The sequence below is a fragment of the Oncorhynchus mykiss genome, unplaced genomic scaffold (genome assembly GCF_013265735.2).
Source record: "Oncorhynchus mykiss isolate Arlee unplaced genomic scaffold, USDA_OmykA_1.1 un_scaffold_289, whole genome shotgun sequence".
NCBI lineage: Eukaryota > Metazoa > Chordata > Actinopteri > Salmoniformes > Salmonidae > Oncorhynchus > Oncorhynchus mykiss.
In genome coordinates, this window is record NW_023493741.1 from 28947 (window position 1) to 52371 (window position 23425).

A 23425-nucleotide genomic window follows, 5' to 3' on the forward strand; every position below is an offset into this window, starting at 1 on the left:
GCATTCTATACTGGTACATCTATTCTCTCTCTATATGACAGCATTATATACTGGTACATCTATTATCTCTCTATATGACAGCATTCTATACTGGTACATCTATTCTCTATCTATATGACAGCATTCTATACTGGTACATCTATTCTCTATCTATATGACAGCATTCTATACTGGTACATCTATTCTCTCTCTATATGACAGCATTATATACTGGTACATCTATATCACAGTGTTCTATACTGGTACATCTATTCTCTCTCTATATGACAGCATTCTATACTGGTACATCTATTCTCTATCTATGTGACAGTGTTCTATACTGGTACATCTATTCTCTCTCTACATGACAGCATTCTATACTGGTACATCTATTCTCTATCTATATGACAGCATTCTATACTGGTACATCTATTCTCTCTCTATTTGACAGCATTCTATACTGGCACATCTATTCTCTATCTATATGACAGCATTCTATACTGGTACATCTGTATGACAGCATTCTATACTGGCACATCTATATGACAGTGTTCTATACTGGTACATCTATTCTCTATCTATGTGACAGCATTCTATACTGGTACATCTATATGACAGTGTTCTATACTGGTACATCTATTCTCTCTCTATATGACAGCATTCTATACTGGTACATCTATTCTCTATCTATATGACAGCATTCTATACTGGTACATCTATTCTCTCTCTATTTGACAGCATTCTATACTGGCACATCTATTCTCTATCTATATGACAGCATTCTATACTGGTACATCTGTATGACAGCATTCTATACTGGTACATCTATTCTCTCTCTATTTGACAGCATTCTATACTGGTACATCTATTCTCTATATATATGACAGCATTCTATACTATAGAATGCTGTCATATAGATAGAGAATAGATGTACCAGTATAGAACACTGTCATGTAGATTTACCAGTATAGAATGCTGTCATATAGATGTACCAGTATAGAATGCTGTCATATAGATAGAGAATAGATGTACCAGTATATAACACTGTCATATAGATGTACCAGATGTACCAGTATATAACACTGTCATATAGATGTACCAGTATATAATGCTGTCATATAGATGTGCTCTATCTATATGACAGCATTCTATACTGGCACATCTATTCTCTATCTATATGACAGCATTATATACTGGTACATCTATATGACAGTGTTATATACTGGTACATCTATTCTCTATCTATATGACAGCATTCTATACTGGTACATCTATATGACAGAATTCTATACTGGTAAATCTACATGACAGTGTTCTATACTGGTACATCTATTCTCTATCTATATGACAGCATTCTATACTGGTACATCTGTATGACAGCATTCTATACTGGTACATCTATTCTCTCTCTATATGACAGCATTATATACTGGTACATCTATTATCTCTCTATATGACAGCATTCTATACTGGTACATCTATTCTCTATCTATATGACAGCATTCTATACTGGTACATCTATTCTCTATCTATATGACAGCATTCTATACTGGTACATCTATATGACAGCATTCTATACTGGTACATCTATTCTCTATCTATATGACAGCATTCTATACTGGTACATCTATTCTCTATCTATATGACAGCATTCTATACTGGTACATCTATTCTCTCTCTATATGACAGCATTATATACTGGTACATCTATATCACAGTGTTCTATACTGGTACATCTATTCTCTCTCTATATGACAGCATTCTATACTGGTACATCTATTCTCTATCTATGTGACAGTGTTCTATACTGGTACATCTATTCTCTCTCTATATGACAGCATTCTATACTGGTACATCTATTCTCTATCTATATGACAGCATTCTATACTGGTACATCTATTCTCTCTCTATTTGACAGCATTCTATACTGGCACATCTATTCTCTATCTATATGACAGCATTCTATACTGGTACATCTGTATGACAGCATTCTATACTGGCACATCTATATGACAGTGTTCTATACTGGTACATCTATTCTCTATCTATGTGACAGCATTCTATACTGGTACATCTATTCTCTATCTATATGACAGCATTCTATACTGGTACATCTATTCTCTCTCTATTTGACAGCATTCTATACTGGCACATCTATTCTCTATCTATATGACAGCATTCTATACTGGTACATCTGTATGACAGCATTCTATACTGGCACATCTATATGACAGCATTATATACTGGTACATCTATTCTCTATATATATGACAGCATTCTATACTGGCACATCTATTCTCTATCTATATGACAGCATTCTATACTGGTACATCTATATGACAGTGTTCTATACTGGTACATCTATTCTCTATCTATATGACAGCATTCTATACTGGTACATCTATATGACAGCATTCTATACTGGTACATCTATATGACAGCATTCTATACTGGTACATCTATATGACAGTGTTCTATACCTCTCTCTAACACCTAACCTCTCTCTAACCCCTAACCGCTGACCTGTCTCTAACCCTCTAGTTATACAGGTTGTTGGGGCTCTGCCTTGCTTATCTGACAAAGTATTTGTCTAAATCTGTTGCAATGTATTTAATCATTAACATGGTCAGATCCAGACACACACACACACACACACACACACACACACACACACACACACACACACACACACACACACACACACACACACACACACACACACACACACACACACACACACACACACACACACAGTATTGCATAACAAACCTTGTAGGGACATCCAATTCAGTCTGATCCAAAACCTATATTCCCTAAACCATAACCCTAGCTCCTAACTCTAAACCTAATTCTAACTCTAAGCCTAATTCTATCCTTAACCCGCTAGAAATAGAATTTGACCTTGTGGGGACCAACAAAATGTCCCCAGTTGGTCACATTAGTGTTTGATTACTATTCTTGTGTGGATATCTGGTCTTCACGTTTGGTGAAAGACGTCCACCAAACACACTGAGAACAGAGGTTCCCCTGGTCAAGCATTATGTTGCATGGTTTGGTTTGACATGTAGAATGTTTAGAATGCAGAGGAAGACAGACAACCTGCTTTACATTTAGAATGTTTAGAATGTTTAGAATGTTTAGAATGCAGAGGAAGACAGACAATGTGCTTTACATTTAGAATGTTTAGAATGTTTAGAATGCAGAGGAAGACAGACAACCTGCTTTACATTTAGAATGTTTAGAATGTTTAGAATGCAGAGGAAGACAGACAACGTGCTTTACATTTAGAATGTTTAGAAAGTTTAGAATGTTTAGAATGCAGAGGAAGACAGACAACGTGCTTTACATTTAGAATGTTTAGAATGTTTAGAATGCAGAGGAAGACAGACAACGTGCTTTACATTTAGAATGTTTAGAAAGTTTAGAATCTTTAGAATGCAGAGGAAGACAGACAACGTGCTTTACATTTAGAAAGTTTAGAATGTTTAGAATGCAGAGGAAGACAGACAACGTGCTTTACATTTAGAATGTTTAGAATGCAGAGGAAGACAGACAACGTGCTTTACATTTAGAAGGTTTAGAATGTTTAGAATGCAGAGGAAGACAGACAACGTGCTTTACATTTAGAATGTTTAGAATGTTTAGAATGCAGAGGAAGACAGACAACATGCTTTACATTTAGAAGGTTTAGAATGTTTAGAATGCAGAGGAAGACAGACAACGTGCTTTACATTTAGAATGTTTAGAATGTTTAGAATGCAGAGGAAGACAGACAACGTGCTTTACATTTAGAAGGTTTAGAATGTTTAGAAAGCAGAGGAAGACAGACAACGTGCTTTACATTTAGAATGTTTAGAATGTTTAGAATGCAGAGGAAGACAGACAACATGCTTTACATTTAGAATGTTTAGAATGTTTAGAATGTTTAGAATGTTTAGAATGCAGAGGAAGACAGACAACGTGCTTTACATTTAGAATGTTTAGAATGTTTAGAATGCAGAGGAAGACAGACAACGTGCTTTACATTTAGAAGGTTTAGAATGTTTAGAAAGCAGAGGAAGACAGACAACGTGCTTTACATTTAGAATGTTTAGAATGTTTAGAATGCAGAGGAAGACAGACAACATGCTTTACATTTAGAATGTTTAGAATGTTTAGAATGTTTAGAATGTTTAGAATGCAGAGGAAGACAGACAACGTGCTTTACATTTAGAATGTTTAGAATGTTTAGAATGCAGAGGAAGACAGACAACGTGCTTTACATTTAGAATGTTTAGAATGCAGAGGAAGACAGACAACGTGCTTTACATTTAGAATGTTTAGAATGTTTAGAATGCAGAGGAAGACAGACAACGTGCTTTACATTTAGAATGTTTAGAATGCAGAGGAAGACAGACAACGTGCTTTACATTTAGAATGTTTAGAATGTTTAGAATGCAGAGGAAGACAGACAACGTGATTTACATTTAGAATGTTTAGAATGTTTAGAATGCAGAGGAAGACAGACAACGTGCTTTACATTTAGAATGTTTAGAATGTTTAGAATGCAGAGGAAGACAGACAACGTGCTTTACATTTAGAATGTTTAGAATGCAGAGGAAGACAGACAACGTGCTTTACATTTAGAATGTTTAGAATGTTTAGAATGCAGAGGAAGACAGACAACCTGCTTTACATTTAGAATGTTTAGAATGCAGAGGAAGACAGACAACGTGCTTTACATTTAGAATGTTTAGAATGTTTAGAATGCAGAGGAAGACAGACAACATGCTTTACATTTAGAATGTTTAGAATGTTTAGAATGTTTAGAATGTTTAGAATGCAGAGGAAGACAGACAACGTGCTTTACATTTAGAAGGTTTAGAATGTTTAGAATGCAGAGGAAGACAGACAACGTGCTTTACATTTAGAATGTTTAGAATGTTTAGAATGCAGAGGAAGACAGACAACATGCTTTACATTTAGAATGTTTAGAATGCAGAGGAAGACAGACAACGTGCTTTACATTTAGAATGTTTAGAATGTTTAGAATGCAGAGGAAGACAGACAACGTGCTTTACATTTAGAATGTTTAGAATGTTTAGAATGTTTAGAATGCAGAGGAAGACAGACAACTTGCTTTACATTTAGAATGTTTAGAATGTTTAGAATGCAGAGGAAGACAGACAACGTGCTTTACATTTAGAAGGTTTAGAATGTTTAGAATGCAGAGGAAGACAGACAACGTGCTTTACATTTAGAATGTTTAGAATGTTTAGAATGCAGAGGAAGACAGACAACGTGCTTTACATTTAGAATGTTTAGAAAGTTTAGAATGCAGAGGAAGACAGACAACGTGCTTTACATTTAGAATGTTTAGAATGTTTAGAATGTTTAGAATGCAGAGGAAGACAGACAACGTGCTTTACATTTAGAATGTTTAGAATGTTTAGAATGCAGAGGAAGACAGACAACGTGCTTTACATTTAGAATGTTTAGAAAGTTTAGAATGTTTAGAATGCAGAGGAAGACAGACAACGTGCTTTACATTTAGAATGTTTAGAATGTTTAGAATGTTTAGAATGCAGAGGATTCTATTCTCTCTCTATATGACAGCATTATATACTGGTACATCTATTATCTCTCTATATGACAGCATTCTATACTGGTACATCTATTCTCTATCTATATGACAGCATTCTATACTGGTACATCTATTCTCTATCTATATGACAGCATTCTATACTGGTACATCTATTCTCTCTCTATATGACAGCATTATATACTGGTACATCTATATCACAGTGTTCTATACTGGTACATCTACTCTCTCTCTATATGACAGCATTCTATACTGGTACATCTATTCTCTATCTATGTGACAGTGTTCTATACTGGTACATCTATTCTCTCTCTATATGACAGCATTCTATACTGGTACATCTATTCTCTATCTATATGACAGCATTCTATACTGGTACATCTATTCTCTCTCTATTTGACAGCATTCTATACTGGCACATCTATTCTCTATCTATATGACAGCATTCTATACTGGTACATCTGTATGACAGCATTCTATACTGGCACATCTATATGACAGTGTTCTATACTGGTACATCTATTCTCTATCTATGTGACAGCATTCTATACTGGTACATCTATTCTCTATCTATATGACAGCATTCTATACTGGTACATCTATTCTCTCTCTATTTGACAGCATTCTATACTGGCACATCTATTCTCTATCTATATGACAGCATTCTATACTGGTACATCTGTATGACAGCATTCTATACTGGCACATCTATATGACAGCATTATATACTGGTACATCTATTCTCTATATATATGACAGCATTCTATACTGGCACATCTATTCTCTATCTATATGACAGCATTCTATACTGGTACATCTATATGACAGTGTTCTATACTGGTACATCTATTCTCTATCTATATGACAGCATTCTATACTGGTACATCTATATGACAGCATTCTATACTGGTACATCTATATGACAGCATTCTATACTGGTACATCTATATGACAGTGTTCTATACCTCTCTCTAACACCTAACCTCTCTCTAACCCCTAACCGCTGACCTGTCTCTAACCCTCTAGTTATACAGGTTGTTGGGGCTCTGCCTTGCTTATCTGACAAAGTATTTGTCTAAATCTGTTGCAATGTATTTAATCATTAACATGGTCAGATCCAGACACACACACACACACACACACACACACACACACACACACACACACACACACACACAGACGTCCACCAAACACACTGAGAACAGAGGTTCCCCTGGTCAAGCATTATGTTGCATGGTTTGGTTTGACATGTAGAATGTTTAGAATGCAGAGGAAGACAGACAACCTGCTTTACATTTAGAATGTTTAGAATGTTTAGAATGTTTAGAATGCAGAGGAAGACAGACAATGTGCTTTACATTTAGAATGTTTAGAATGTTTAGAATGCAGAGGAAGACAGACAACCTGCTTTACATTTAGAATGTTTAGAATGTTTAGAATGCAGAGGAAGACAGACAACGTGCTTTACATTTAGAATGTTTAGAAAGTTTAGAATGTTTAGAATGCAGAGGAAGACAGACAACGTGCTTTACATTTAGAATGTTTAGAATGTTTAGAATGCAGAGGAAGACAGACAACGTGCTTTACATTTAGAATGTTTAGAAAGTTTAGAATGTTTAGAATGCAGAGGAAGACAGACAACGTGCTTTACATTTAGAAAGTTTAGAATGTTTAGAATGCAGAGGAAGACAGACAACGTGCTTTACATTTAGAATGTTTAGAATGCAGAGGAAGACAGACAACGTGCTTTACATTTAGAAGGTTTAGAATGTTTAGAATGCAGAGGAAGACAGACAACGTGCTTTACATTTAGAATGTTTAGAATGTTTAGAATGCAGAGGAAGACAGACAACATGCTTTACATTTAGAATGTTTAGAATGTTTAGAATGCAGAGGAAGACAGACAACGTGCTTTACATTTAGAATGTTTAGAATGTTTAGAATGCAGAGGAAGACAGACAACGTGCTTTACATTTAGAATGTTTAGAATGCAGAGGAAGACAGACAACGTGCTTTACATTTAGAATGTTTAGAATGTTTAGAATGCAGAGGAAGACAGACAACATGCTTTACATTTAGAATGTTTAGAATGTTTAGAATGTTTAGAATGTTTAGAATGCAGAGGAAGACAGACAACGTGCTTTACATTTAGAATGTTTAGAATGTTTAGAATGCAGAGGAAGACAGACAACGTGCTTTACATTTAGAATGTTTAGAATGCAGAGGAAGACAGACAACGTGCTTTACATTTAGAATGTTTAGAATGTTTAGAATGCAGAGGAAGACAGACAACGTGCTTTACATTTAGAATGTTTAGAATGCAGAGGAAGACAGACAACGTGCTTTACATTTAGAATGTTTAGAATGTTTAGAATGCAGAGGAAGACAGACAACGTGATTTACATTTAGAATGTTTAGAATGTTTAGAATGCAGAGGAAGACAGACAACGTGCTTTACATTTAGAATTTTTAGAATGTTTAGAATGCAGAGGAAGACAGACAACGTGCTTTACATTTAGAATGTTTAGAATGCAGAGGAAGACAGACAACGTGCTTTACATTTAGAATGTTTAGAATGTTTAGAATGCAGAGGAAGACAGACAACGTGCTTTACATTTAGAATGTTTAGAATGCAGAGGAAGACAGACAACGTGCTTTACATTTAGAATGTTTAGAATGTTTAGAATGCAGAGGAAGACAGACAACATGCTTTACATTTAGAATGTTTAGAATGTTTAGAATGTTTAGAATGTTTAGAATGTTTAGAATGCAGAGGAAGACAGACAACGTGCTTTACATTTAGAAGGTTTAGAATGTTTAGAATGCAGAGGAAGACAGACAACGTGCTTTACATTTAGAATGTTTAGAATGTTTAGAATGCAGAGGAAGACAGACAACATGCTTTACATTTAGAATGTTTAGAATGCAGAGGAAGACAGACAACGTGCTTTACATTTAGAATGTTTAGAATGTTTAGAATGCAGAGGAAGACAGACAACGTGCTTTACATTTAGAATGTTTAGAATGTTTAGAATGTTTAGAATGCAGAGGAAGACAGACAACGTGCTTTACATTTAGAATGTTTAGAATGTTTAGAATGCAGAGGAAGACAGACAACGTGCTTTACATTTAGAAGGTTTAGAATGTTTAGAATGCAGAGGAAGACAGACAACGTGCTTTACATTTAGAATGTTTAGAATGTTTAGAATGCAGAGGAAGACAGACAACGTGCTTTACATTTAGAATGTTTAGAAAGTTTAGAATGCAGAGGAAGACAGACAACGTGCTTTACATTTAGAATGTTTAGAATGTTTAGAATGTTTAGAATGCAGAGGAAGACAGACAACGTGCTTTACATTTAGAATGTTTAGAATGTTTAGAATGCAGAGGAAGACAGACAACGTGCTTTACATTTAGAATGTTTAGAAAGTTTAGAATGTTTAGAATGCAGAGGAAGACAGACAACGTGCTTTACATTTAGAATGTTTAGAATGTTTAGAATGTTTAGAATGCAGAGGAAGACAGACAACGTGCTTTACATTTAGAATGTTTAGAAAGTTTAGAATGCAGAGGAAGACAGACAACGTGCTTTACATTTAGAATGTTTAGAATGTTTAGAATGCAGAGGAAGACAGACAACATGCTTTACATTTAGAATGTTTAGAATGTTTAGAATGCAGAGGAAGACAGACAACATGCTTTACATTTAGAATGTTTAGAATGTTTAGAATGTTTAGAATGCAGAGGAAGACAGACAACGTGCTTTACATTTAGAATGTTTAGAATGTTTAGAATGCAGAGGAAGACAGACAACATGCTTTACATTTAGAAGGTTTAGAATGTTTAGAATGCAGAGGAAGACAGACAACGTGCTTTACATTTAGAATGTTTAGAATGTTTAGAATGCAGAGGAAGACAGACAACGTGCTTTACATTTAGAAGGTTTAGAATGTTTAGAAAGCAGAGGAAGACAGACAACGTGCTTTACATTTAGAATGTTTAGAATGTTTAGAATGCAGAGGAAGACAGACAACATGCTTTACATTTAGAATGTTTAGAATGTTTAGAATGTTTAGAATGTTTAGAATGCAGAGGAAGACAGACAACGTGCTTTACATTTAGAATGTTTAGAATGTTTAGAATGCAGAGGAAGACAGACAACGTGCTTTACATTTAGAATGTTTAGAATGCAGAGGAAGACAGACAACGTGCTTTACATTTAGAATGTTTAGAATGTTTAGAATGCAGAGGAAGACAGACAACGTGCTTTACATTTAGAATGTTTAGAATGCAGAGGAAGACAGACAACGTGCTTTACATTTAGAATGTTTAGAATGTTTAGAATGCAGAGGAAGACAGACAACGTGATTTACATTTAGAATGTTTAGAATGTTTAGAATGCAGAGGAAGACAGACAACGTGCTTTACATTTAGAATGTTTAGAATGTTTAGAATGCAGAGGAAGACAGACAACGTGCTTTACATTTAGAATGTTTAGAATGCAGAGGAAGACAGACAACGTGCTTTACATTTAGAATGTTTAGAATGTTTAGAATGCAGAGGAAGACAGACAACGTGCTTTACATTTAGAATGTTTAGAATGCAGAGGAAGACAGACAACGTGCTTTACATTTAGAATGTTTAGAATGTTTAGAATGCAGAGGAAGACAGACAACATGCTTTACATTTAGAATGTTTAGAATGTTTAGAATGTTTAGAATGTTTAGAATGTTTAGAATGCAGAGGAAGACAGACAACGTGCTTTACATTTAGAAGGTTTAGAATGTTTAGAATGCAGAGGAAGACAGACAACGTGCTTTACATTTAGAATGTTTAGAATGTTTAGAATGCAGAGGAAGACAGACAACATGCTTTACATTTAGAATGTTTAGAATGCAGAGGAAGACAGACAACGTGCTTTACATTTAGAATGTTTAGAATGTTTAGAATGCAGAGGAAGACAGACAACGTGCTTTACATTTAGAATGTTTAGAATGTTTAGAATGTTTAGAATGCAGAGGAAGACAGACAACGTGCTTTACATTTAGAATGTTTAGAATGTTTAGAATGCAGAGGAAGACAGACAACGTGCTTTACATTTAGAAGGTTTAGAATGTTTAGAATGCAGAGGAAGACAGACAACGTGCTTTACATTTAGAATGTTTAGAATGTTTAGAATGCAGAGGAAGACAGACAACGTGCTTTACATTTAGAATGTTTAGAAAGTTTAGAATGCAGAGGAAGACAGACAACGTGCTTTACATTTAGAATGTTTAGAATGTTTAGAATGTTTAGAATGCAGAGGAAGACAGACAACGTGCTTTACATTTAGAATGTTTAGAATGTTTAGAATGCAGAGGAAGACAGACAACGTGCTTTACATTTAGAATGTTTAGAAAGTTTAGAATGTTTAGAATGCAGAGGAAGACAGACAACGTGCTTTACATTTAGAATGTTTAGAATGTTTAGAATGTTTAGAATGCAGAGGAAGACAGACAACGTGCTTTACATTTAGAATGTTTAGAAAGTTTAGAATGCAGAGGAAGACAGACAACGTGCTTTACATTTAGAATGTTTAGAATGTTTAGAATGCAGAGGAAGACAGACAACATGCTTTACATTTAGAATGTTTAGAATGTTTAGAATGCAGAGGAAGACAGACAACATGCTTTACATTTAGAATGTTTAGAATGTTTAGAATGTTTAGAATGCAGAGGAAGACAGACAACGTGCTTTACATTTAGAATGTTTAGAATGTTTAGAATGCAGAGGAAGACAGACAACCTGCTTTACATTTAGAATGTTTAGAATGTTTAGAATGCAGAGGAAGACAGACAACATGCTTTACATTTAGAATGTTTAGAATGCAGAGGAAGACAGACAACGTGCTTTACATTTAGAATGTTTAGAATGCAGAGGAAGACAGACAACATGCTTTACATTTAGAATGTTTAGAATGTTTAGAATGTTTAGAATGCAGAGGAAGACAGACAACGTGCTTTACATTTAGAATGTTTAGAATGTTTAGAATGCAGAGGAAGACAGACAACCTGCTTTACATTTAGAATGTTTAGAATGTTTAGAATGCAGAGGAAGACAGACAACATGCTTTACATTTAGAATGTTTAGAATGTTTAGAATGTTTAGAATGCAGAGGAAGACAGACAACGTGCTTTACATTTAGAATGTTTAGAATGTTTAGAATGCAGAGGAAGACAGACAACGTGCTTTACATTTAGAATGTTTAGAATGTTTAGAATGCAGAGGAAGACAGACAACGTGCTTTACATTTAGAATGTTTAGAATGCAGAGGAAGACAGACAACGTGCTTTACATTTAGAATGTTTAGAATGTTTAGAATGCAGAGGAAGACAGACAACGTGCTTTACATTTAGAATGTTTAGAATGTTTAGAATGCAGAGGAAGACAGACAACGTGCTTTACATTTAGAATGTTTAGAATGTTTAGAATGCAGAGGAAGACAGACAACATGCTTTACATTTAGAATGTTTAGAATGTTTAGAATGCAGAGGAAGACAGACAACGTGCTTTACATTTAGAATGTTTAGAATGTTTAGAATGCAGAGGAAGACAGACAACCTGCTTTACATTTAGAATGTTTAGAATGTTTAGAATGCAGAGGAAGACAGACAACGTGCTTTACATTTAGAATGTTTAGAATGTTTAGAATGTTTAGAATGTTTAGAATGCAGAGGAAGACAGACAACGTGCTTTACATTTAGAATGTTTAGAATGCAGAGGAAGACAGACAACGTGCTTTACATTTAGAATGTTTAGAATGTTTAGAATGCAGAGGAAGACAGACAACCTGCTTTACATTTAGAATGTTTAGAATGTTTAGAATGCAGAGGAAGACAGACAACGTGCTTTACATTTAGAATGTTTAGAATGTTTAGAATGCAGAGGAAGACAGACAACGTGCTTTACATTTAGAATGTTTAGAATGTTTAGAATGCAGAGGAAGACAGACAACGTGCTTTACATTTAGAATGTTTAGAATGTTTAGAATGCAGAGGAAGACAGACAACGTGCTTTACATTTAGAATGTTTAGAATGCAGAGGATGACAGCGTGTGTGTGTGTGTGTGTGTGTGTGTGTGTGTGTGTGTGTGTGTGTGTGTGTGTGTGTGTGTGTGTGTGTGTGTGTGTGTGTGTGTGTGTGTGTGTGTGAAGAGGTTTGTTTGTGCATGGGTTTGCGTGTGTGTGTGGGTTTGCGTGTGTTTTGTCAGTTACTGGAACAACTGGGCTGGACTTCCGAAACAGGCACACACAAACACAAACAGTGTGTGTGTGTGTGTGTGTGTTGGTCCACATTGACAGATGAGGGTAATGATTGATGAATGATCAATGTCCCAGAGAGAGACAGAGAGAGAAACACATTGTGTATTGAGGCAGGCTAGTTGGTTAGTCCGTCAGGAGTCACCATGGGGAAAAAGACAGCGTTGACAATACTGCTACTAGGAGTTCTACACATCACACACCTTGCTAAGGTAAGTTACACCCCATTATCATACACACACACACACACACACACACACACACACACACACACACACACACAGACACACACACACACACACACACACAGACACACACACACACACACACCTTGCTACGGTAAGTCACAAGTCTCCCCGCTCTTTTATAAGTATTTAATGCAGCTGTTTTTAAATTATGCTGAAAAGACTTGCGACCTGTATATTATATGACCTGTTTCTCCTGTATATTATATGACCTGTTTCTCCTGTATAATATTACCTGTTTCTACTATATAATATGACCTGTATCTCCTGTATAATATGACCTGTATCTCCTGTCTGTATAATATGACCTGTATCTCCTGTCTGTATAATATGACCTGTATCTCCTGTCTGTATAATATGACCTGTATCTCCTGTATAATATGACCTGTATCTCCTGTCTGTATAATATGACCTGTATCTCCTGTATAATATGACCTGTATCTCCTGTCTGTATACTATGACCTGTATCTTCTGTATAATATGACCTGTATCTCCTGTATAATATGACCTGTATCTCCTGTATATTATGACCTGTATCTCCTGTATAATATGACCTGTATCTCCTATATTATATGACCTGTATCTCCTGTATAATATGACCTGTATCTCCTGTATACTATGACCTGTATCTCCTGTATAATATGACCTGTATCTCCTGTATAATATGACCTGTATCTCCTGTATAATATGACCTGTATCTCCTGTATAATATGACCTGTATCTCCTGTATAATATGACCTGTATCTCCTGTATAATATGACCTGTATCTCCTGTATAATATGACCTGTATCTCCTGTATAATATGACCTGTATCTCCTGTATAATATGACCTGTATCTCCTGTATAATATGACCTGTATCTCCTGTCTGTATAATATGACCTGTATCTCCTGTCTGTATAATATGACCTGTATCTCCTGTATAATATGACCTGTATCTCCTCTATAATATGACCTGTATCTCCTGTCTGTATATTATGACCTGTTTCTCCTGTCTGTATAATATGACCTGTATCTCCTGTATAATATGACCTGTATCTCCTGTATACTATGACCTGTATCTCCTGTATAATATGACCTGTATCTCCTGTATAATATGACCTGTATCTCCTGTATAATATGACCAGTATCTCCTGTCTGTATAATATGATCTGTATCTCCTGGATAATATGACCTGTATCTCCTGTCTGTATAATATGACCTGTATCTCCTGTATAATATGACCTGTATCTCCTGTATACTATGACCTGTATCTCCTATATTATCTGACCTGTATCTCCTGTATAATATGACCTGTATCTCTTGTATAATATGACCTGTATCTCCTGTATAATATGACCTGTATCTCCTGTCTGTATAATATGACCTGTATCTCCTGTATAATATGACCTGTATCTCCGGTCTGTATAATATGACCTGTATCTCCTGTATTATATGACCTGTATCTCCTGTATAATATGACCTGTATCTCCTGTATAATATGACCTGTATCTCCTGTATAATATGACCTATATCTCCTGTCTGTATAATATGACCTGTATCTCCTGTATACTATGACCTGTATCTCCTGTATACTATGACCTGTATCTCCTGTATAATATGACCTGTATCTCCTGTATAATATGACCTGTATCTCCTGTCTGTATATTATGACCTGTATCTCCTGTCTGTATAATATGACCTGTATCTCCTCTATAATATGACCTGTATCTCCTGTCTGTATAATATGACCTGTATCTCCTGTATAATATGACCTGTATCTACTGTCTGTATAATATGACCTGTATCTCCTGTATAATATGACCTGTATCTCCTGTATAATATGACCTGTATCTCCTGTCTGTATAATATGACCTGTATCTCCTGTATACTATGACCTGTATCTCCTGTATAATATGACCTGTATCTCCTGTATAATATGACCTGTATCTCCTGTATAATATGACCTGTATCTCCTGTATAATATGACCTGTATCTCCTGTATAATATGACCTGTATCTCCTGTATAATATGACCTGTATCTCCTGTATAATATGACCTGTATCTCCTGTATAATATATCCTGTATCTCCTGTCTGTATAATATGACCTGTATCTCCTGTATAATATGACCTGTATCTCCTCTATAATATGACCTGTATCTCCTGTCTGTATAATATGACCTGTTTCTCCTGTCTGTATAATATGACCTGTATCTCCTGTATACTATGACCTGTATCTCCTGTCTGTATAATATGACCTGTATCTCCTGTATAATATGACCTGTATCTCCTGTATAATATGACCTGTATCTCGTGTATAATATGACCTGTATCTCCTGTATAATATGACCTGTATCTCCTGTACAATATGACCTGTATCTCCTCTATAATATGACCTGTATCTCCTGTCTGTATAATATGACCTGTTTCTCCTGTCTGTATAATATGATCTGTATCTCCTGGATAATATGACCTGTATCTCCTGTCTGTATAATATGACCTGTATCTCCTGTATAATATGACCTGTATCTCCTGTATACTATGACGTGTATCTCCTATATTATCTGACCTGTATCTCCTGTATAATATGACCTGTATCTCTTGTATAATATGACCTGTATCTCCTGTATAATATGACCTGTATCTCCTGTCTGTATAATATGACCTGTATCTCCTGTATAATATGACCTGTATCTCCTGTCTGTATAATATGACCTGTATATCCTGTATAATATGACCTGTATCTCCTGTATAATATGACCTGTATCTCCTGTATAATATGACCTGTATCTCCTGTATAATATGACCTGTATCTCCTGTCTGTATAATATGACCTGTATCTCCTGTATACTATGACCTGTATCTCCTATATACTATGACCTGTATCTCCTGTATAATATGACCTGTATCTCCTGTATAATATGACCTGTATCTCCTGTCTGTATATTATGACCTGTATCTCCTGTCTGTATAATATGACCTGTATCTCCTCTATAATATGACCTGTATCTCCTGTCTGTATAATATGACCTGTATCTCCTGTATAATATGACCTGTATCTCCTGTATAATATGACCTGTATCTCCTGTATAATATGACCTGTATCTCCTGTATAATATGACCTGTATCTCCTGTCTGTATAATATGACCTGTATCTCCTGTATACTATGACCTGTATCTCCTGTATAATATGACCTGTATCTCCTGTATAATATGACCTGTATCTCCTGTATAATATGACCTGTATCTCCTGTATAATATGACCAGTATCTCCTGTCTGTATAATATGATCTGTATCTCCTGGATAATATGACCTGTATCTCCTGTCTGTATAATATGACCTGTATCTCCTGTATAATATGACCTGTATCTCCTGTATACTATGACCTGTATCTCCTATATTATCTGACCTGTATCTCCTGTATAATATGACCTGTATCTCTTGTATAATATGACCTGTATCTCCTGTATAATATGACCTGTATCTCCTGTCTGTATAATATGACCTGTATCTCCTGTATTATATGACCTGTATCTCCTGTATAATATGACCTGTATCTCCTGTATAATATGACCTGTATCTCCTGTATAATATGACCTATATCTCCTGTCTGTATAATATGACCTGTATCTCCTGTATACTATGACCTGTATCTCCTGTATACTATGACCTGTATCTCCTGTATAATATGACCTGTATCTCCTGTATAATATGACCTGTATCTCCTGTCTGTATATTATGACCTGTATCTCCTGTCTGTATAATATGACCTGTATCTCCTCTATAATATGACCTGTATCTCCTGTCTGTATAATATGACCTGTATCTCCTGTATAATATGACCTGTATCTACTGTCTGTATAATATGACCTGTATCTCCTGTATAATATGACCTGTATCTCCTGTATAATATGACCTGTATCTCCTGTCTGTATAATATGACCTGTATCTCCTGTATACTATGACCTGTATCTCCTGTATAATATGACCTGTATCTCCTGTATAATATGACCTGTATCTCCTGTATAATATGACCTGTATCTCCTGTATAATATGACCTGTATCTCCTGTATAATATGACCTGTATCTCCTGTATAATATGACCTGTATCTCCTGTATAATATGACCTGTATCTCCTGTATAATATATCCTGTATCTCCTGTCTGTATAATATGACCTGTATCTCCTGTATAATATGACCTGTATCTCCTCTATAATATGACCTGTATCTCCTGTCTGTATAATATGACCTGTTTCTCCTGTCTGTATAATATGACCTGTATCTCCTGTATACTATGACCTGTATCTCCTGTCTGTATAATATGACCTGTATCTCCTGTATAATATGACCTGTATCTCCTGTATAATATGACCTGTATCTCGTGTATAATATGACCTGTATCTCCTGTATAATATGACCTGTATCTCCTGTACAATATGACCTGTATCTCCTCTATAATATGACCTGTATCTCCTGTCTGTATAATATGACCTGTTTCTCCTGTCTGTATAATATGATCTGTATCTCCTGGATAATATGACCTGTATCTCCTGTCTGTATAATATGACCTGTATCTCCTGTATAATATGACCTGTATCTCCTGTATACTATGACGTGTATCTCCTATATTATCTGACCTGTATCTCCTGTATAATATGACCTGTATCTCTTGTATAATATGACCTGTATCTCCTGTATAATATGACCTGTATCTCCTGTCTGTATAATATGACCTGTATCTCCTGTATAATATGACCTGTATCTCCTGTCTGTATAATATGACCTGTATATCCTGTATAATATGACCTGTATCTCCTGTATAATATGACCTGTATCTCCTGTATAATATGACCTGTATCTCCTGTATAATATGACCTGTATCTCCTGTCTGTATAATATGACCTGTATCTCCTGTATACTATGACCTGTATCTCCTATATACTATGACCTGTATCTCCTGTATAATATGACCTGTATCTCCTGTATAATATGACCTGTATCTCCTGTCTGTATATTATGACCTGTATCTCCTGTCTGTATAATATGACCTGTATCTCCTCTATAATATGACCTGTATCTCCTGTCTGTATAATATGACCTGTATCTCCTGTATAATATGACCTGTATCTCCTGTATAATATGACCTGTATCTCCTGTATAATATGACCTGTATCTCCTGTATAATATGACCTGTATCTCCTGTCTGTATAATATGACCTGTATCTCCTGTATACTATGACCTGTATCTCCTGTATAATATGACCTGTATCTCCTGTATAATATGACCTGTATCTCCTGTCTGTATAATATGACCTGTTTCTCGTGTATAATATGACCTGTATCTCCTGTATACTATGACCTGTATCTCCTATATTATATGACCTGTATCGCCTGTATAATATGATCTGTATCTCCTGTATAATATGACCTGTATCTCCTATATTATATGACCTGTATCTCCGGTCTGTATAATATGACCTGTATCTCCTGTATAATATGACCTGTATCTCCTGTATAATATGACCTGTATCTCCTGTCTGTATAATATGACCTGTATCTCCTATATCATATGACCTGTATCTCCTGTCTGTATAATATGACATGTATCTCCTGTATAATATGACCTGTATCTCCTGTATACTATGACCTGTATCTCCTATATTATATGACCTGTATCTCCTGTATAATATGACCTGTATCTCCTGTATACTATGACCTGTATCTCCTGTATAATATGACCTGTATCTCCTGTATAATATGACCTGTATCTCCTGTATAGTATGACCTGTATCTCCTGTATAATATGACCTGTTTCTCCTGTCTGTATCTCCTGTATAATATGACCTGTATCTCCTGTATAATATGACCTGTATCTCTTGTATAATATGACCTGTATCTCCTGTATAATATGACCTGTATCTCCTGTATAATATGACCTGTATCTCCTGTATAATATGACCTGTATCTCCTATATTATATGACCTGTATCTCCTGTATACTATGACCTGTATCTCCTGTATAATATGACCTGTATCTCCTGTGTAATATGACCTGTATCTCCTGTATAATATGACCTGTATCTCCCGTCTGTATAATATGACCTGTATCTCCTGTCTGTATAATATGACCTGTATCTCCTGTATAATATGACCTGTATCTCCTGTATAATATGACCTGTATCTCCTGTATAATATGACCTGTATCTCCTGTACAATATGACCTGTATCTCCTCTATAATATGACCTGTATCTCCTGTCTGTATAATATGACCTGTTTCTCCTGTCTGTATAATATGATCTGTATCTCCTGGATAATATGACCTGTATCTCCTGTCTGTATAATATGACCTGTATCTCCTGTATAATATGACCTGTATCTCCTGTATACTATGACCTGTATCTCCTATATTATCTGACCTGTATCTCCTGTATAATATGACCTGTATCTATTGTATAATATGACCTGTATCTCCTGTATAATATGACCTGTATCTCCTGTCTGTATAATATGACCTGTATCTCCTGTATAATATGACCTGTATCTCCTGTCTGTATAATATGACCTGTATATCCTGTATAATATGACCTGTATCTCCTGTATAATATGACCTGTATCTCCTGTATAATATGACCTGTATATCCTGTATACTATGACCTGTATCTCCTATATTATCTGACCTGTATCTCCTGTATAATATGACCTGTATCTCTTGTATAATATGACCTGTATCTCCTGTATAATATGACCTGTATCTCCTGTCTGTATAATATGACCTGTATCTCCTGTAAAATATGACCTGTATCTCCTGTCTGTATAATATGACCTGTATCTCCTGTATAATATGACCTGTATCTCCTGTATAATATGACCTGTATCTCCTGTATAATATGATCTGTATCTCCTGTATAATATGACCTGTATCTCCTGTCTGTATAATATGACCTGTATCTCCTGTCTGTATAATATGACCTGTATCTCCTGTATACTATGACCTGTATCTCCTGTATACTATGACCTGTATCTCCTGTATAATATGACCTGTATCTCCTGTATAATATGACCTGTATCTCCTGTCTGTATATTATGACCTGTATCTCCTGTCTGTATAATATGACCTGTATCTCCTCTATAATATGACCTGTATCTCCTGTCTGTATAATATGACCTGTATCTCCTGTATAATATGACCTGTATCTACTGTCTGTATAATATGACCTGTATCTCCTGTATAATATGACCTGTATCTCCTGTATAATATGACCTGTATCTCCTGTATACTATGACCTGTATCTCCTGTCTGTATAATATGACCTGTATCTCCTGTATAATATGACCTGTATCTCCTGTATACTATGACCTGTATCTCCTGTATAATATGACCTGTATCTCCTGTATAATATGACCTGTATCTCGTGTATAATATGACCTGTATCTCCTGTCTAATATGACCTGTATCTCCTGTACAATATGACCTGTATCTCCTCTATAATATGACCTGTATCTCCTGTCTGTATAATATGACCTGTTTCTCCTGTCTGTATAATATGATCTGTATCTCCTGGATAATATGACCTGTATCTCCTGTCTGTATAATATGACCTGTATCTCCTGTATAATATGACCTGTATCTCCTGTCTGTATAATATGACCTGTATCTCCTGTATACTATGACCTGTATCTCCTATATACTATGACCTGTATCTCCTGTATAATATGACCTGTATCTCCTGTATAATATGACCTGTATCTCCTGTCTGTATATTATGACCTGTATCTCCTGTCTGTATAATATGACCTGTATCTCCTCTATAATATGACCTGTATCTCCTGTCTGTATAATATGACCTGTATCTCCTATATTATATGACCTGTATCTCCGGTCTGTATAATATGACCTGTATCTCCTGTATAATATGACCTGTATCTCCTGTATAATATGACCTGTATCTCCTGTCTGTATAATATGACCTGTATCTCCTGTATCATATGACCTGTATCTCCTGTATAATATGACCTGTATCTCCTGTATAATATGACCTGTATCTCCTGTATAATATGACCTGTATCTCCTGTCTGTATAATATGACCTGTATCTCCTGTATACTATGACCTGTATCTCCTATATTATATGACCTGTATCGCCTGTATAATATGATCTGTATCTCCTGTATAATATGACCTGTATCTCCTATATTATATGACCTGTATCTCCGGTCTGTATAATATGACCTGTATCTCCTGTATAATATGACCTGTATCTCCTGTATAATATGACCTGTATCTCCTGTCTGTATAATATGACCTGTATCTCCTATATCATATGACCTGTATCTCCTGTCTGTATAATATGACCTGTATCTCCTGTATAATATGACCTGTATCTCCTGTATACTATGACCTGTATCTCCTATATTATATGACCTGTATCTCCTGTATAATATGACCTGTATCTCCTGTATACTATGACCTGTATCTCCTGTATAATATGACCTGTATCTCCTGTATAATATGACCTGTATCTCCTGTATAGTATGACCTGTATCTCCTGTATAATATGACCTGTATCTCCTGTATAATATGACCTGTATCTCCTGTATAATATGACCTGTATCTCCTGTATAATATGACCTGTATCTCCTGTCTGTATAATATGACCTGTATCTCCTATATCATATGACCTGTATCTCCTGTCTGTATAATATGACCTGTATCTCCTGTATAATATGACCTGTATCTCCTGTATACTATGACCTGTATCTCCTATATTATATGACCTGTATCTCCTGTATAATATGACCTGTATCTCCTGTATACTATGACCTGTATCTCCTGTATAATATGACCTGTATCTCCTGTATAATATGACCTGTATCTCCTGTATAGTATGACCTGTATCTCCTGTATAATATGACCTGTTTCTCCTGTCTGTATCTCCTGTATAATATGACCTGTATCTCCTGTATAATATGACCTGTATCTCCTGTATAATATGACCTGTATCTCCTGTATAATATGACCTGTATCTCCTGTATAATATGACCTGTATCTCCTATATTATATGACCTGTATCTCCTGTATACTATGACCTGTATCTCCTGTATAATATGACCTGTATCTCCTGTGTAATATGACCTGTATCTCCTGTATAATATGACCTGTATCTCCCGTCTGTATAATATGACCTGTATCTCCTGTCTGTATAATATGACCTGTATCTCCTGTATAATATGACCTGTATCTCCTGTATAATATGACCTGTATCTCCTGTATAATATGACCTGTATCTCCTGTACAATATGACCTGTATCTCCTCTATAATATGACCTGTATCTCCTGTCTGTATAATATGACCTGTTTCTCCTGTCTGTATAATATGATCTGTATCTCCTGGATAATATGACCTGTATCTCCTGTCTGTATAATATGACCTGTATCTCCTGTATAATATGACCTGTATCTCCTGTATACTATGACCTGTATCTCCTATATTATCTGACCTGTATCTCCTGTATAATATGACCTGTATCTATTGTATAATATGACCTGTATCTCCTGTATAATATGACCTGTATCTCCTGTCTGTATAATATGACCTGTATCTCCTGTATAATATGACCTGTATCTCCTGTCTGTATAATATGACCTGTATATCCTGTATAATATGACCTGTATCTCCTGTATAATATGACCTGTATCTCCTGTATAATATGACCTGTATCTCCTGTATACTATGACCTGTATCTCCTATATTATCTGACCTGTATCTCCTGTATAATATGACCTGTATCTCTTGTATAATATGACCTGTATCTCCTGTATAATATGACCTGTATCTCCTGTCTGTATAATATGACCTGTATCTCCTGTATAATATGACCTGTATCTCCTGTCTGTATAATATGACCTGTATCTCCTGTATAATATGACCTGTATCTCCTGTATAATATGACCTGTATCTCCTGTATAATATGACCTGTATCTCCTGTATAATATGACCTGTATCTCCTGTCTGTATAATATGACCTGTATCTCCTGTATACTATGACCTGTATCTCCTGTATACTATGACCTGTATCTCCTGTATAATATGACCTGTATCTCCTGTATAATATGACCTGTATCTCCTGTCTGTATATTATGACCTGTATCTCCTGTCTGTATAATATGACCTGTATCTCCTCTATAATATGACCTGTATCTCCTGTCTGTATAATATGACCTGTATCTCCTGTATAATATGACCTGTATCTCCTGTATAATATGACCTGTATCTACTGTCTGTATAATATGACCTGTATCTCCTGTATAATATGACCTGTATCTCCTGTATAATATGACCTGT

At 35.4% G+C, this 23425-nt stretch overlaps 1 protein-coding gene across 5 annotated transcripts in view; it reads left to right on the forward strand.

Moving 5' to 3' along the window:
• Positions 1-12930: 12930 nt before the first annotated feature.
• The window catches only part of cfi (complement factor I), a 55431-nt gene continuing 44936 nt past the window's right edge, over positions 12931-23425 (forward strand). For all 5 annotated transcript variants that reach the window (XR_005042245.1, XM_036973669.1, XM_036973667.1 and 2 more), the window contains exon 1: positions 12931-13070. Coding sequence is in view for 4 of the 5 variants with exons in the window: in XM_036973669.1 (XP_036829564.1) it covers positions 13005-13070 (66 nt within the window). In the remaining variant the exon portion in view is untranslated. The remainder of the gene's footprint in view (positions 13071-23425) is intronic.